Consider the following 18,614-nt stretch of genomic DNA (forward strand, 5'->3'; position numbering starts at 1 on the left):
TCCCATAACAAACCCAAATACTAAAGACATGGGGAAGAAAAAAGATACTGTATTTCACTTCTCATTAGTATTAACACAAATAGATAGGTAAACATGTCAAAAAAAATAGGGCTATGATTTCTTTATAAGTTTCTCATTTCATTGTAAACTAGGCAATTCCCCACAGGAAGGTTAAAGAGTTGAACTGAGTCTCTTCCTGATAATTAGCCAAAGCCATTTACTTAAGACTTGAAGGATACTATGCTTTAAAGCCCCCTCTATATAGATGAGGAAAAAACCCTAGAAACTGCAGATACAGTCTTTCTATAGCTGTATTAGGAGAGTCACTTTCATGCTTACTAATCTTGCTGTGGTAGAAGATAAGCAGTGCTGATAATCGGCAGATTACTTAACCTGCAATTGAGTTGGGGTTTTTTGGGTTTGTTTTTGGTTTTTTTTTTTGGGGGGGGGGAAGAAATATTTGAGATTCTCGTTGAAAAAGACTAACCAAAGAAGTGTAAGGCATATTATCACTAAAATCAGAAGCTCATTCATTCCATAAAGCTGAAGGCACTGCCACAATGGAAGTGACCTTTTATATTAAAACAAAGAACTGTTCTCTCAGGAAACAGCTATTTCAAGAGCAAATTTTGCCAGCTAAAACTAACTCAGGCTTTCCTGATTTCTAAACCTCAGTATCCCCTCCTTTAGTATGAATAAAGTAGCGTGCATCAATTCCTTCCTAGAAATACGAAGACATTACTGAGAGTCTAGAGAAAACAAGTCTGTTCTGACATGAATGACACTATTGAAGGCCTCTTCACCCAGTCAAGGTTCTGCTTCAACTCCTAAATCCTTGAACTCTTTAAGGTAATTACCAGGTGTACCTGAAAAAGCTGTGGTGCCATACTGCTTTAATACCACTGGAAATGTCTCTTGGATTTGGTTTTATCACGTACACTTCAGTTCCATACTGCATACCTGTATTCTGTCTTTAAGGCATTAGCTGGAGATCTTATAGGGGAACGTTTTAGAAACCCCTATAAGTATCTCTGGAAAAAAATAAGACCAGCTGCAGCAAGACAAAACTGTCCCAGTGACAGAAACAGAAACCAGAGCAGATAAATCTAAAATGAAATGTAGATCTAGAGTAGTAACTTATGAACTGGTAAAATAAACCAGCCTGTATGTGGAAGACAACTGGAAATTTCAGTAAAAGGAGGAGTGTCTGACCAAGTGGGGGGTTTGTTGATGAACTAAAAGGAGCATGACAGACAGAAACAAGGAGAAGTAACAGAGGAGAAACACAAAACCTAAACTAGGAAAAGACTAGCAAAAAACACAAAGTAGCAGTAAAGGATCCTACAGGCACACTAGTTTCAGGAGGAGTTTTGGAGAAATGGGGGTCTGATGAATCATGGAGAAAACTAGAGATAAAGGGTAGAAAAACATTAAGGTATTCAACACTTCTTTTGCCTTTGCACAGCCAAAGCCTCCTCACAGGCTTCTGCATGCACCAGTTTATTTAATGAAAGGCACAGGCAGCAACAATTTAGGGACTACTCAGAGAAGCTGGATGCATTCAAATCTGTGGAGCCACCACAGATTTACTCAAGAGTGCTGGAAGAAGTAGTCCATATGTATACAGGTCTGCTGCCTATGATATCTGAAAAACCATGGAAACTAGGGGAGGTCTTTGACAGTTGGAAGAGAGCTAACATATCCCTCCTTGAAAAGGCAAGAATGATACAGTCAGCTTTAACTCAGTTTGTGGAAAAAACATAGAGCCCTCTTGGAATTCATTTCCGAGCACATAAAGGTCAAGAAGGTACACCAAAAACAGTGAACACAGATTTACCAACAGCAAATTGCTTTCTACAGTGGAGTAAACTAGCTTTGATGCTGAGGGAAACAGATTTTTAATATATATAAACTGTATGTGTGTGTATATACAGATATATTTCTACTTCAGTAAAGCTTTTGACACCATCTTTTGCAGCATTCTCATTTGGAAGTCAAGCAGATATGTGTTGAAATGACAAACTGCTGGCCAGACAAAGCTGGCTGGACCACCAGGCTCAAAGGGCCATGATTAATAGCTTGACACCTGGCTGATAACAGGCAGACAACCCTGCAGATCAATACGAAGGCCCATATTCTTTGGTATCTCCTGTCAGTGACCTAGATGACACAGAGCACACCCTCAGCAAACTTGCAGATGACATTAGATGGAATAGCTGACATGACAGATCTTCAGTCCAGAGACCCTGATAAACTTGATTATCGTTAAACATCATGAGATTTCTTGACTGGCACTGAGTGAAGTGCAAACTTCTGCATACAGAGTGGGATAATGTCATGCCTTAATTTTGGTTGAGTAGCAGCCCTGCTGCAAAGAACCTGGAATTTATTGTGGCTACCAGGGAGAGAATAAGCCAATAATCCACTCACTGCAAGAACATTAAATGACATACTGGACTACATTAGCAGGAGGTGTGGTCAGAAGTTCAAGGGGAGTTGACTACTTGGTAGTGGCAAGGCCCTAGAGCTCTATCCTTTCTCTTACCTGAAATGCTAAACTTAAGGCAACTAATAAAAAAAAAAAAAAAAAGACAAATGTTTGCTTCCAGCAAGCACCAGAAAAGTCCTACCTCAATATATATGTGTATATATATTGAAGATACACATCTTCAGTAAGATTAAAGAGTTTCAAAGTCAAAATAAGAAAGTGTGTTAAACTTTGTCAATGTCCTTTCTCAACCTCACACTAAGCTTGCTTGGTACACTAGATCCTTTCCCATGTAAAAGCAGAATGCATGAAACATGAAACATAGAAAAGAGTCATTTCCCTGCTAGTAAATGCTTGCACTCATTTTAATCTCAGGCTTCCAGCTTCCACTATTGGAAAAATTTAAGTTACAAACTCAGTCCTTAGTTCATGAAAGCACCACTAGATGGACACCAAAACATTTATTCCTGTAATGTTGGCTTATGTTTGACACTCAATTTCAGTGTGGAAAAGAACACTTACCTTAGTTGCAGAGTAAAGAGTCAGTAGTGGAGTTGGATACATCCCAGCAGCTGAGGAGATATTCAGGATTACTCCTTTTGATCTGAAAAGGCAGCAAAGATATATTACCATGAAATAGAAGGAACTTCTTTTCGCGTTTTGGAAAAGTACTACAAGCCTAAAGAAAACCTTTGGGATGCAACTGAGATTAAGATCTGTTTAAAAAACCCAACCAAATCCTAAATTGAAGTTTACAAATATGACTTTAAGCACAATTATAAGTATTCAAGCAGCTGCTATCAACCAATCAGGAACAACTCCAAGGTCAATACAGCAAGATAATCAAGCTCCATACATATATATATTACACACACACTGGGATAAACTATGCAAAACTGACTGAGTGAAGCTGGCACAAGTCCAAAAGGCAACTTCTACATCCCAGGCTAAGGTGGCAGAAATGGCAACACAAGTTTGTTGTATAGTTTACACTTTGATAATCCCTTTCATTTTCTGAATGTTACTTCATAACAGATCTTCAAGACAGGAAGCATCTGAACCTACTGCTCAAATACATAAGTATTTTACTATTGTATGGAAGATATTCAGTGGATGATTACAGAAAATGAGAGTTGTTTTACATCTGTATTACAGTAACGCTGAAGGTATTCCACAGTAATATTTCAGGAAGGGTACCAGTCTGAAATTAGCTACTACCTGCTCTGCCAAGCACTGCTAAAGTATGTGCAGGTAGGACAGAAAGCAAGACTCCTGGGTTTCCCAACCCAATTTTGCGCATGTCTTTCTGAGACTAGTTTTACCTACAAAACCAGGCATATAATTTAGTGCTAAATAGAAAGAATTAGTTTTAAAAGCTTCAGGCAAATTAGGGCAAGTATGCTGTTAGTAGGTGCTACCAGACAGTCCAACACAGTAAAATCTCAGCTGCTTCTTACCCTGTAGTAAGTTCAAGCTGGTTTACCTGAACACACTAAGTATGCCGTGTTTAGTGCAGAGCGAGAATGTTCACGCAGGTAGGCATCACGCAGCTCAACTCCTGCAGATTCACATTGAGTTTCTCATCATATTTTTTCATCTAGATATACCCTATGCCGCTGCTGTCACAACAATTTAAGTAACCATCTTAAAACAGTTGAGTAAGTGACCATTAAAAATAAAAATGTTATAAGTCTTTGAAAATCATGACTACAGATTCAAACCAACATGGCTTCTGCCATACCACTGTGAATTAAATCAGGTTTTAAATCATCTCTAGAAATGAGATGGCTAATGCGACAGAAAATCATTCCAGTCATTCAGGATTTCAACCACCTTTGCCAAAGTTTGTTGCATTTTTCAGGAATTACCTGCAAGGCTTGGTTGATGAAATAAAGTAGCAACATGGATCAAAATATGTAGTTTGGAGAAAGTAAGACCACGAATTAATCATGAATTTTCACGACAGCAAAAGGTTAACAGTGGATGCCAGAAGATTTTCATATAAAGACAGGTGGTACTTGTGATATTTATTCATGAGCTCAAATGGGGATTAGCAGGGAAATGAGTATTCATGCAGTTTTTAAGAGATTACCAGATTGCAGAATACTATAAGAATATTGGAGAATAGTATATAACTTTTCAAACAGCTCAGACTGCTATGTGAACGGACTACAGAATGGCAGATGAAAAATCAATATTAACAAAACCAACAACGCATACTAAAGAAAACCACGTGAATTAACCACAAACTTTGCAGGACTCTAAATCAAGTATGCGTTCCCTGGAAAACCTGAACAAAGTTCACAAGGAGTTCTTGTTTTGTGCAGCAGTCACCAAAACCAGCCAAAGAACAGGGTGGTGGAGATGGCAGGGACAGATCCACAACCACTGAAATCCTGTAATAAAGTCTACAGAACACTTTTATCCCTCCAAATATTAGGCAGAAATATTAAGAACCTGATGATTTAGGAAAGGGGAGAAGAAATAAGAAGAAACTGATACATCGATGGGGTGAAAAGACTGGCTCAATACTGCCATTTAATAGACTACTAAAAGCAGCCATGATAAAAGTATACAGGCTAACGAATGACAAAGATTAAGATCTTGATATATCCTCTCAGAATAGAAAAGAAAGATGACATTTATTTAAATGAAAGACTGAAAATTTAGATCCAATAAAAGGAAGTGTTCTTCCCATATTCAGACTACAGGAGTACTTGCCACAAAACTTAATTCAGGACAAAAGCTTAACGGGATTAAAAAAAAGTAAGCATTTATATGGATAAGCAGGAGCCTCACACTTATAAACAGAGGCTTTAGAAGAGAGGCTGGTATTCAGGCTGTAAAGAACTCAGCATCTGGCTAGACTGCAACTTTCCAGCAGGAGTAGTGACTGTCATTTAAGTGCAGTGAATTAGTGGTCTGACCCAGTGAAGAAAATCTTCTTGGAAACACAACAAATTAATAGCAGCTCCTTGCAGAAGCTCCACGTATTGGTCTCTTTGAAGCAGTCAATGCCACTGTGGGTTTTGTGGTTTGTATTTTTTCTTTACAAAGAAAAGAGTCCCAGCCTTAAAAGCTCATAACTTAAAACCTCCAGATAAAAGGAAACTGAGAAACACGCATCTAGGGGGAATGCTTCCAATTACTTCAATTACAATCTTCCTTCTTAGAGGAATTGCCGAAATGTTTTTAGGGAGGGATCTGAAGAACTAAGGGAGCATTGGTGCAGCAAAAAGAAATTTTAGCTCCATCCAACTCTACTATGCAGTTAATAGGAAAAAAAAAAAAAAAAAAAGTTGGTTAAGATGAAGAGAGCCAGGCCCACACCCTCACACCTCCCCATCATTCTACCTTAAAGTGGTCCAGCACCGGGAGGCTATATTTAGCCATCTCCCTGTTGCTGTGGCAACCAGCGCCTGCTCCAGCTGCACAAGTGGAAAGAGCAAGCTTCCTCTGTAATGTAATTATGCACTTGCTACTTCCCTGGCAATAAATACCATAGTCTGATATTTGTCTAGAAACAGTCAACTGATTTTTGTTGGTGGTGGGTTTTTTGTTCCCGAAGACATCAAGCTCCAATTTTCAGTTGTCTGAGTCTCCCACCTTAAGACAGTACCTGAAAATTTACAGAGGAACAATAGGAAGCTGCAGATTATAAACTGTCACTTTAAGTGTTCAGAGCACAGGAGAGGAGCCAAAGCAGAGAATCTAAATGCCATTACCAGAAGTGGCATTCATCTAATGCCGCTATATTTATTATGAATAAGAAGTCAAAAGTCAAAGACACACCAAGATGTACTTATGTCTTCTCCTTAACAGACCTGGTTGCAAAGCATGTACAGTCTAGTCTATTTCTGTATTTGTCTTGTAATATATTGCTATAAATCCAACATTCAAATATGTAAAAGTACACACTATAGCTAGCTGCAAGATGCTATAGTGTGCTACATCATATCCATCTACTTGACACGCTATCCTTCTTGAACAAGTGAGGAATAACGATGGGATTCCTAGTCTAGTTTTATTCTAGAGCCTGGAGCCCTTTTTCCTGACCCATGGTCCCACATGAGAAGTTTACGGTTCACCCAAAGAGCAGCCGAGTACAGCTACTGTTCATTCATGCCCGTGGATTCGCTGGACATTCATGTCCTCCTGTGGTTACCCACTCTGAGCGGCGTTAATGGCCTGTGAGCTATGACTATGCAGAAGTTGGCAGCTGCAGACATTGCTTCTGTGCACTGCAAACTCAACGGACTTCACAAAACCAAACATAAAATGGAAGCTTTTTCAAATATTTTCCCCTGGGATGGAAACCAAGGCCTTCATTCAAATGGAGCATTCATTTAAAGTGGCTCCTCACACACAGGAAAGTTCAAGATGAGTACTACTATTTAGGTTTTTTTAACCACTATTAATCTTTTTTTTTCCAGGTTTCTCGAACATTTATCCATGAGATTCCTGAGGTAATCACAGTTAGGAAAAGTAAGAAGAAACATGACTGTGCGCTCAAGGGTAGCCAGAACCAGAAGTCAGCACAATGCCCGTTTGCTGCCTTTCATTCAAACCATCTTACCCAGGTTAATATGTAACAGAAAAACATACGCAGGATATTCTGTAAGTAAAGTATACATCATTCTGTCCTGAGCAGCTGAAGAGATCAACTCTGCCAGAGGGACAACTATAATATTTCTTCAGACAACAAATGAGGCAAGAAATTGTTAGAGCCTCAAAGTTCCAAAAATTAATAACAAACCAATATTAAATCCTTTGGAAACAGAATAGCTTTGTTCATGTTGGCATCTTTCAAGACTGGTGGTTTCACAAAAGGCAAGTCCCTTTATCAATAACAGTACGTGAGCAAGAAATAACTTTTGACTTACAAACCCTGAGTAGCTACCCCTACTGTACTACAATCCTCATCCTCTACTCCAGCTTTACTGGGAAACATTACACCCCTCCCCAGAGCTCTGTCTTTGGTTTTCTTTTCCAATTAAAGTTTCTTTACATGAAATAAACTTATCTCTTGATTAACTAAAAATCTAAGCTTGCCATCACCCTGATATGCTAGACACTGAATCCCACACTGGCCACTAGCTCTTACTATTTGCACTCAGGAAGAAACTTTGGTTTAGATGTGAAACGTTTGCCCTGCATCTGTGCAGCACTTGAATAATTGAATCCTGATCTGCAATTGAGATTCCCATATAGTGGGATGATACAATACCTTTTTTTCTTCTTCCTTAATTTTTGTCAGATTTGGAGGTTTGCCCCACACGTACGCTCCTCTTACAGTATTTGTTTGGAGGCAATACCCCAGTGACTTATCATGCACGGTTCTACACAGGTTTCCTCAGTGTTGCGAGCATAGTTCAGACCTGAGGTAGGGCGACCCCCACAAGCTGGGGTTAGTACCACAATGGTGTGGTGTTGATGTCCCAAACAGCCTGGGACAGTCAACATCAGCTAGAAAACAGCCTGGAGGTACTATGGGGAAACACTGCACCTTTTAGTTTCACTTGGGAGCTAGCTAGGAAGTCAGTATGCATCTTCCATGGCGACAGTAGTGTGCATTAACTCCTATTTTAAAGAGCTGGTCTCCAATTCTACTTTTCCCAACGATCACAGACTTTCCTCAATATACCTCCTACTGTATAATGAGAACATATTCTTTGCATCCATTTTACTTACAATGACTTAGAGAAATAGCCTTAAGAAGGTTATTCCCAGCAACTGTAACCGCCCCCTCAGAATAGCAGGTTGTTGAGTTAGTGCTGATGAGTCAGACGGGCTTTTTAATTCTGTTCTAAAAGGAATCACCACAACAGTGGAGAAGGGAGAGGAAAAATAAAAAGGGAATCGAGTGGAAAAGGCTTCCACCGTCTGATGATTCATGCACCATCAGCGTGACTCACCCGGCATTACTCTGCCATTAAAACATGGAGACTAGGCTGATTAGTCACAGTAATGAATTTTTCAAGAAAGGATTCTCCCCTATAAATAATGATGACTTTGTCTGGATAGTGTTAGCGTGACTCACCTTTCCAGCATGCCGGGCAGCACCAATCGTGTCATCTGCAAAAAGAAAACATTCGTGATGGCTCAGAATGCAGACACCAGACAGCCAGAGACCAAGGGAAACCTCCCTTCCTCCCAGAAGCAGCTGCCACCCCCTCCACCCCAACCAAGGCTCAGGGAAGCAGAGAGCATACTTTGCGTAGGCAGTTTATTTTTATTCTACCTGGATAACTTGGCTCTGTCAAGTAGTGTGTGCACTGAATCTGGTGAACCCATACAGCTAGCAGCATAAGAGTAAATAAAAAAAAAAAAAAGTCTTTGGCGCTCTGCAGCATTTGTGGCCCCTAAAGAACGTTAAACCACCAGAGTACTATGGTACACGTATGATCTTTCTCTCCCCGCAAAAAGCATCTGTCTTCCTCAAGATTGACAAAATGTATCACCTATGCCAAGACTCAAGACAAGATCCAGTGCATTTTAGCTAGGCTTACCAAACTGCTGATTTTAGGTTAAAAATAAATCGTGGAGCAGCAAGGGCATTGGACAGAACTAGTGAATGTGAGTTTCCTATGTTGTGTTACCTACATTTAAGACCCCCAAAGCATTTTTTGCTGATTACACAGATGTTTTCACACTGAAGAAACTACATCCCCATGAGGAAAGTAGCCCAGCAAACCTCCTCACTGCTCTAGAAGCTCCTCCCTTCGTTCTGACTCTGAGAAATGTATTTACAACCTGGCTGAGGGATTCTCCAGAGCAGTAATCCTAAAACAAGCTTCCCAGTTGCAAACAGAGCAGCTCTGACATGAAAAACAGATCGAGCATTGATCCAAACCGATGAATTTTCAATTAGTGTGAAATACTTATTTTTTTTTAATACTAATTACTACCATCCTAAAATTCAATTTAAATCCAGAAAGTTTCGGCCTTTAAGAAATAATGTTGTCGAAGTTCAGCTTGTGCCAAATACCACCCTGTTCCCAACCAACCCTGTTAATAAATGTCATGTCACTGACACCAAAGACTGATCAGACAAGAAATATGAATTGTTACCACTTCTCACGTTTAAGATATTCCAGCAAGGTTCTTGAGAACACAGTGAGCAGGGGGTAATAAAGTACTCATAGCACCAAAATGTAATGGTTCTCACACTGATACCAAATTACCTTGATAGCTTAAAAGCATGAAACATTTGAGTAGTATGGGAGGAAAAACACACACTCGTAATAAAAAAAGAAATCAGCATATACGGGAGTACGAAACACCTATAAGCACTTCTATTACAAAGAAACAAATCTTACTGTAGCAAGCTATTCATAACACCATCACCACTGCAGTAGCCCTTACATATGACTGAGTCTGGGTTTGGGTTTTTGGGGGTTTTTTGTTTGTTTGTTTTTATTTTGAAATTACAAAACATACCCTTTCAGGAATAAAGGAGAATACCTCTTGCCCCCCCCCCCCCCCTTTTTTTTTTTTCTAAACAAAATTTCAGTTGACACACAAAGAAAATGGTAGAAGAGAGCTGCATTTTGTATTTTGGCATTTCTCACTTAGAATAGGTTCTGCCATCAGCCATACTGCATGACAGCTTTGATAAGGGACTGCACAGGCAGGAGTTGAACAGACCTTACTTTCATGAAGTCAACTGTTGACATTCTGAACTCTCAGCACTGCCCCAGTAGTTAGACTAAGTATTCAGATTTGGTAAACATCACCAAGTTAAACAGATCTGATGCAACTTCAAAAAACCCTCTAACATCAAGTCTAAGTATACATAAGCTTCTTACACATATGCTTCAGAAGAGATGTGGAAACAACTGTTTATTTTAATGTTAAAGAATAAAGAATGATTTGGGCTGATTTTAAGACTAGTTCTAGACTGGCAGATCTTTTAGATCTTTTACCTGGTGCATGCTTTACAATCTCTCCCACAGATCCCTTGGCAAAAAGGCAGCACGCCGTTTCTTGCCTCTCAGGGCAGTGTAATGCTGCATTTCATCTCCGTAGATTGACACATGGACACGGACTGAAACTGCCTTCCCTTAGGCAACCCATAAATGGTCTGAAAACCCAGTACAGGATCACCCACTGTAATGCAGAGGGAACCCCATATTTGAAACTTTGACATAAATCCACACAAATGCATTCATGTTCTAAATGCAAATTGCAACCCACCAAGCAGCTCTAACAGTGTATCACAAACCTGCTGGTTACTATTGATACCTAAACAAGAGCACAGAAAAACATGCTACAATAATTGTTTGACTTATATAAATATAAAAACTACAAAGCCATTGACAGCCAATATACAATAACAGGTACACCATTCAGGTAGAAATCAAGAAGTCTCTCACCACCAGCTGTGTTAAATAGTCTGTTTCTAAAGTTCAGCTGGACAGGCAATCAATTTTTTTTTTTACCTTCACAGAAAAAACACTGATGGTGAAACTGGATTTCATACTCAACATCACTTCCATTTTTTTTTTTTTTTTAACTAAAATTGATATTTTGAGGGAATTTTTAAAAAATATGTGTGGAATAGGGCAAAACTGCTTTTCCTATCTGTATTTTTACATCTTGTGATGTGTGAAAAGAGATGTATGACTATTCAGTATCTTTATACACAGAAAAAACATAATTTCTTCCAAAGAACAAACTAACAGAAGGCAGCTCTCTGAGTCAGTCTCACCTCACCCAGCCAAGTCCACGCTCAGACTGTTCCAGCAGTGCAAGAGTACTATTGGAAAAATGCTGGCAGGGCATTCTGCAGCCATATTCGGGTCTGGCAAATTTATACACTTTACACACACATAAAATATTTCCAGCATTAATTCAAATAAAACAATCTATGGCAAAAATAGTTTTGCTGCTAACAGTACCCATACACGCTTGCATGACCTTTAACTAAAATAACCAAACTGGTTAACACTCTCATTTTCAACAGCTATAATCTCAGACATGTCATTATGAAATAGGCAGTTCAACAACAAACGTCCACAATTGAATAACTATCTCCCAGATAAAGAATCCAAATTTCAGCTAGGTCTTTTTTAGACATGGCCAGTTCTGTAACAGGGTGTATTTCATAAATGCCAAGGCACTGCAAATCTGAGTCTATAGGAATTAACATGTGGGATGCCAGAGAACTCTGTGGTGGTGTTTGTTTCTCTGAAGGCAACCTAATAAAGAAGAAAGTGGCAGGAAACCTGAAGGAGAGGTTGGGAACTACCCTAAGAAGAGTGCATTCAGTTAATAGTTACTGAACTCGCCTAGGTTTCCTTCACATAACTATTTTTCTGAACAAATACTACATTCCGCAAAAATACCAGTGCTGCCATTGAAAACATGAATGTTGCCAAAACTCGGAAGGCTCAGGTAATTTCAGACAAGTAGCCAGACACTGGTCTATGTGAAAACTGCCAGCTTATCCAAAGCAAATTGGTTTTTCTTTCTGAAAGCCTGCATTAGAGCAGAGTGAAAACATGCATGTGCGCATGTGTGTGTGTGCGCGCACACACACTTGTGAGAAATTTGCTTTTATATTTTGTATCGTCTGGCAAAAATTTATGTTCAGCACACAACCATGAAGCAGTAGTTGTTGAGGGGTTTTTTTTGCTTGTTTGTTTTTCAATGATTTCATAAATACACGTGAACTACCATAGAGTTTGGGGTACAGTTCCTTTGGTTCAGAAGGCTACATTGTTTTTAAGTGAACATCTTTCACACCTAACTGTCGAGCTCCTAAGTTCCAGGATGCTCACAGCAAATGGCTAACTTAAGGTAGAAATTCATTACAGACCATTTCATTAGTCTTTTACAGGCAGCTATCAATTTTTGATGGCCATTTATCTGCAACTGCATTTGTTACATGCCTGGCAAACACTGGTTGTCCACTCTTCCTCACCAGAGCTGTCTTCTACCTTCTAATTTTGGAAAAAGGAAAGCCACTTGTAGTCTAAGGAAGCACAGATACCTACTTGCAGATACAAAAATGCACAGCCATATAGCTAGTTTTATGTTCTAACACAGGTGCTACGCTTAAAAGCTCCTATTAGAGGACTAATAGTTAGAAGTTACAACCATCTATTTCCAGCAGTTTTTCTTCAGAAAAGAGATTTCCCATTCTTAGTGACCACCGAGTTGTAGCCTTTTCTCACTCCAGTCCAAGCAACAGCTCAGGAGTGGAGCTTAGGGAAAGAATAATGATTTGTAAAGTTTTCAATACCTTTCAAATGATATTCACTCAAGACTGCTAAAACACAGCAGGAACAGCTGAGGTAAATAATCAAAGTTGTCCTTCACATCTTACGGGCCACACAATTGATATACAAAGCCAGGAATCTAATACCACAGTTGTGTATTCAGAGACAAATTATTCTATGGTATGGTATTATGACTGCAACTCACTCTTTCCACTTCCAAAATGTATAATGACCTATAATTAAACTTATGCAAGTGTTACCGATTTGTTAATAAGTTAAAATTGATTGATTTTATTTGATTAATTAATTGATTTTATAAAATCATTTAATAGAATTAAAATATAGAAGGATAAGGGAAAAAAATTTTATAGGAAACTTGCATCTACGCAATAAGAGACGTTATGGAATCTTTTGTACGTCTTGTACCAAGGCTAGAAGAAGGGCCTAGAACTATTGTAATAACTCTAGGGTTGAAAGGTTTCATTGTATTTAACCAGTCTTCTGTACACAGAGGTGTATTGAAATGTCAGAATATGAGATTAATGGGAACTGGGGAGAGTTGACTGGAACAGCTTGTAGTTACCTGCCAAGAAACTGTGAACTTTAGTAAAAGGTAATTCCGGCAGGGGGAGATCGCGACCACCGACTCATATACCACCTACCCAAATCGTACCCCAGACCCATTTCTGGACCTTTCTAACCTTTACTGCGCAGAATCGGATATGGGAGGAGAGTATGTAAATGATTTACAGGAAATGTTATGATTATGTATGAATAATTAATGAGTATGTATGAATAAGTTCTATATATGGAATCTGATTTTGGGACCTGGTGTGCGTTGATCGTGAGGACTCGCTCACGCACCCGGCCGTCAATAAAGAAGTGTCTGCTTATCTACATCACATTGGTGTCGATAAGTTCTTCATTCCGAGATTTCGGTAACACAAGTACAACAAAGGATGAAGCTAGAGAACTTGGACAAGTTTTCTACTTTGTCACACAGCTAAGAAGCTTCCCTCAGATGTCTTTCACAAATCTGAGGTGAAATTATAACAACTCAAAGCAACAGAACTTTTTAAAGATCAGCAATTCCCCATGGTGCACCCATTCCTGTACAAAAAAAGTAATTGCTATCCTAAGATAATTTGTAGTGCCTGGGCAGAGGATTCACACAAGTTTTCAAGTGTACTAGCTGTTTAACAAACAGTTAACTGACACCGTGCCCATGCAACACTAACTCACAGACCTTACTCTGGAAGAACTAAGGAACTGTACTTAAGCACTGGTAGTTAAACTGATTGTGAAACCTATTATCAGCATCTACTATTAAGGTTTTTTTAATGGCTCTCTTGAAGTAACTTCTTAAGGCAGCTCATACCCCAAGCTGAACAAGAACGATTTAGATTTGGAAAAACTGGCAGGTGAACCTGATGTCAATCCAACAGAAAAATCACAGAGTAACCCATGTGGCAAGGTCAGTGACTAGAAGGGGGCATACAAAAGGAACTACGAACATAACATGCTTCAAGCCCTGTTCGTTGTTACTGATTTTCCTTTGAGCAACAGTTTTAGGAAAGAAAGGTTTTCCCTGTTTAGAGCCACAAACTTCCAGAGTACAGTTTACAAGGGAAAGCTCTCAAAATCAGCATCTTTTCCCCTGTTACCCTTTAAATAGGAAAAAGACTACTCAAATAGTAAGGCTGAACTTTCTCTTTTCAAGATGTGGAATACATATTTGTCTCAACCCCGAATCTACAGAGAGTCACAGAACTCCAGTATTTCCTAAATTTCCCCAAGTTACTTGTACTTTGAAGAAAAATCCCCAGTGCTCACCTGACTATTGCTGAAAAGTATTTATTGCAGCTACATTTCCTTTGTTCCAGCTTTCTGTGTATCATGCTCTCAGGTTCAAAGTCAGCAAGCTGGAAACTGCAGGATTTAATTTCTCCCTCTGGACCACCTGAATGACATTCATGACCACCTTCACAGAACACTTGCTCCTCTTTCAAGTGTTGGCAACTTGTCCCTCTCTGTTACAAGCTTAGGTACTTGGCTTAAATCATCAACCTTCCTCTGATTATGACTTTGAATATAAATGTGAAGAAACCTCTCGACTAGACTAGAATACACACAAAGTGATCTTTTCTCACAAGTCAGTGTTGCTACTTCCCTCAGACTTATGTTCCACTTGCTGTGATCCTCTCCCACACAGTAAATATACAAAATCACGTTCTAGCAGGGCACACACAACTATCATCTGATTCCTGGTAAGGTACCTTTACAGACACGGTACTAGGCTGCACTGGCCTGTCTGAACACTTACTGGAGAGAGAGATGTTATTTCCTACTGTCTTTCAGAGTTACTGCTCCCCAGGCTTTTCTTATTTCTACTTACAGGTCTGTAAAAGAATATTTCCCTTCTTTCTCAAATACACTAGTTTCTTCTTCCTCCTTCAATCTTGTATTGGTTGTGGGTCTTGTTGTTGGGGGTTTTTCCCCCCTAAACTCAGTTTCAGACTTTGTAAGTAGAACCGTTCCTGCCTAGGATTTACAAGCTGGTATACAATTCACCTCTCGCTCCTCTTCCATTAAAGGGGCAGCTGACACTAGATCTCTCAGCTCAACACAAAATATTTATATATGTTGAAGTCACAAGCAAATTATAAGCTTCTCAAACACAGTGATGATAAAAATCCTCTATCTTGTAGGCCTATTATATCCCCTTTTTATTTGACACTCGGTATAAAACATAAATAAGGTGATCAAGGCAAAGATTAGTACAGACACCAAGGCACATATGTATGTGTAATTTACTCTCCCCCTCTCCCTCTGTTAATGCCCTTTTCCAATCAAAGCCTGGCCTGCAAGCCTAAAATTTACATTCCCCCACAACATAAAACCTTGCAAACCAATTCAGCAACTTGCTTAATCAACCGCTAAGCCAGTACTCCCTCAACTATTTAGTCCTACTCATTTTTCAAGAGAACACAAGTTTACGCCTCACTCCAATGCAATTAGCATATTGTGATGCTGCAAACAGAAATAACATACTTGCTGTTCCATACATACAAAGTATCTTTTGCAGCTGCCAAAGGAGCAAAGACTCCCTGAAGCATGCAAGGCTACTCTCTATGCTCATCACCTAGCCATTTTTTAACACTGGACAGCTAGTCTAGCATCCTTGCTTTCAGGACATTAATCCAAGAGCCAAATCAAGTTTATTGTTTCTTGCAGGTGAAATCAAAGGCTGCAGCATACAAAGGTGAATTGACACAAGAAGATGCAGTTGACAGAAGAAGTATACGTGAAAACTGTACAAAGCAACTATAATTTTGGCTCTTCAACACTTGCTGGTTAGGGAAAACCCCCAGGGCTTTTGACCTGGTATTTTATTCAATGTCAGAAATATATTTAGTTTGTGTCTCAAAATGTAACAATACTTAAAAATTATAATAAACACCCATGTTACCTGACCTGCTTCCACCAATCATTAAAGAAAAGTTCTGCTTTTTCAATCCCTCCAGAAGCTTGAAAAGAGACCGTGACAGGCACCATCAAATTTTGCATATTACCCCATCTTCTCCCTCATTTATCTGCCAACTCAAACCTTGTATGAGGCTGTATTAAGTCTCAAGCTTTCCTGAGAAAATACCACAAACAAAACCTCTTCATTCTATTTATGGCAACATCAAGAGCCAAGGCGTTTCTTCATTTGTATATGACATGAAGAACAGATTAACTCCTGCACATCACCATAAAAACGTGACATTTCCCACAGAGCTTAAGCAGCATTTACTGTGGTTGGGGGGTGGGGGTGGAGGTGGGGGGTGGGCAGAGGGGTGTTTGGTCAGGTTTTTTAACCAGATTTTACAAGACGTGATATTCCAACATGGTTTACATAGTTTTACGTAGCTTGTCTTCAGCAGTGTACAGAGTGCTTTGAAGGCAGATCACAGTAACCACAACACTTCGTGCCAGACTGACTGAGCCCCAAAATCACACATGGGGTTCACAGGTGTCCTGTGATCCTGAACCCAACAGTGCTCTAAGGGTATGAGGTGGGCAGGCAGCATGGAATAGGATTTGAGAAAGACACATATATAAGATCTCTGACAGGAAACAACTTCTCTAACAGTAAGGCAAGTTTCATAGTGTCAGTTCCTTTACAGTTGGGGAGAACTAGTAAACAGCAGGACCAACTAGGCTGATAACTCATCCTGCAAGGTGAAGATGGGGGTCTTCTCTCTCAGTGCATCCCTACTTACATGCTGCATATCCCCTAGGAAATCCAACGAGCTGCCCAACAAAGAAAAATGGGTCAAAAGGTAAGGGATGTGTGTCACCCTTCAACAACACCTACACCTGTGGCAACAAAACCAGACCTTAACATTTCTGCAGAATATCAAACTGTACTGAATATCTTGACTTTCCCACTTCAAGCCTAATGAGCGTTTCAGCCAGAACTGAAGAGGAGGTATTGGAACGTGCGTGCCAGAGGAGTTGTGCTGTCCAGCAGAGGTGTTGCTGATGGCACATAGTGCAGGTTACCGAGAAAGCGGCATTACCTTTTCAGCATGAGGAAGTTTGGTCCAAAAGGCAAGGAAGTGGATGGCAATGCTCCAGAACGTAACACTAGAAAGGCTATGCAAGACCTCTGACAAGGATCTGGAGATACTGTAAGCAAAGTCTGAATGGGTACTAGCAAAACCTGCTCTGCCTATCCTGTACCTCCACCTTTTCAGCAGAGCTTCATCTCCTTGCTTAACAACCCTGTGCTCTCATGCACGCCAAACTTCACATTATTCACCAGGCCAGAAGGGACAATATTAGCAGTACTTTTTTTAAACACACTTACACCCCAGGATGAATTATTGACTTAAAGTACTGAACTAAACAGTCACAGGATTACATTAAAAAAAAAAAATTAAGTGAAACAACATACAGGCTTTTCCTAAGATTATTTTTTCCTACCATGACTCTCTGATTCTATGGGTTCTCCTGAAAAAGTGACTTACAGATGGTACATATCTCTAATGTGCTCCTCTCCCCAAAACAGTAAGCATCTGGCATGCCTACTGTTTAATTACACAACAGGCTCACACAGGAGGAAACATTTTCAAGCCTGGAAGCTTATGCTCAAACTCTGATTATATCCAGTAACAGGAGCTGCTCATGGTCAAGAAAAAGTTTTTAAACAGGAGGAAAAACATTATTAACGCACAGTAAGCAGATCTTCAGTAAGTTTCTATATGTGTGAAGACAACCACGTTACAATGTGAAGAGTCTGGCAGAATGTATATTTTACAAGAAACTATGACATTTTTGTTAAATTTTTGACCACCACTGATCATAAAAACAATTACTCAAGCCACAAAACAGTGCTAGTTTATTCTGGAAACTAATACAGTCTGGCTGTACCTCTGGAATTTTAGGTGTATACAGACTTGAAGTAGACCTCAACTATTATTCTACCCTACCATCTTCAGACATAGGTATTAAAGAAGTTCATCTGTAATTATTTTTATTGCAAAGTGCTCCCAGGAAGACTGACACCCCAAATTCTTTAATCACTGAACAGTGCACTCCCTCTGCTGGCACAGCACAGATGTCACAACTTAGCAGAGGCATTCTTCCGATTACAGTAATCTCAAAGAGGTCTATGCATGACAACAGATTTACACCTGGTGCAGCTCTGTTACCATTTTCAGAAGTCTGCTAAATTACTTCCATAAGAGAAAAGTTTCAAAGGTGCCCATTAATAACTGACTTCTCAGATGAAATCTCGCAGAAGTGCAACAAGACACCATGGGCCACAATCCTTCTCTGTCAACCAAACATACGGTTAAAAGTTTCTGAAGATTTAACTGCTGTAACATTTCTAACTTTACAACAAGTAATTCTAA

The 18,614-nt window shown here is 39.5% G+C and overlaps 1 protein-coding gene across 2 annotated transcripts in view; it reads right to left on the reverse strand.

Annotated features, from left to right (window-relative positions):
- Nucleotides 1–18,614, reverse strand: part of HSD17B12 (hydroxysteroid 17-beta dehydrogenase 12) — an 89,558-nt gene that overhangs the window by 10,572 nt on the left and 60,372 nt on the right. For both annotated transcript variants that reach the window (XM_037394242.1, XM_037394243.1), the window contains exons 7-8: nt 8,529–8,563; nt 3,011–3,092 (exon numbers count right to left, since the gene is read on the reverse strand). In XM_037394242.1, the coding sequence (XP_037250139.1) occupies nt 3,011–3,092; nt 8,529–8,563 (117 nt within the window). The remainder of the gene's footprint in view (nt 1–3,010; nt 3,093–8,528; nt 8,564–18,614) is intronic.

This window comes from Falco rusticolus, chromosome 7 (assembly GCF_015220075.1).
Source record: "Falco rusticolus isolate bFalRus1 chromosome 7, bFalRus1.pri, whole genome shotgun sequence".
NCBI classification, from domain to species: domain Eukaryota; kingdom Metazoa; phylum Chordata; class Aves; order Falconiformes; family Falconidae; genus Falco; species Falco rusticolus.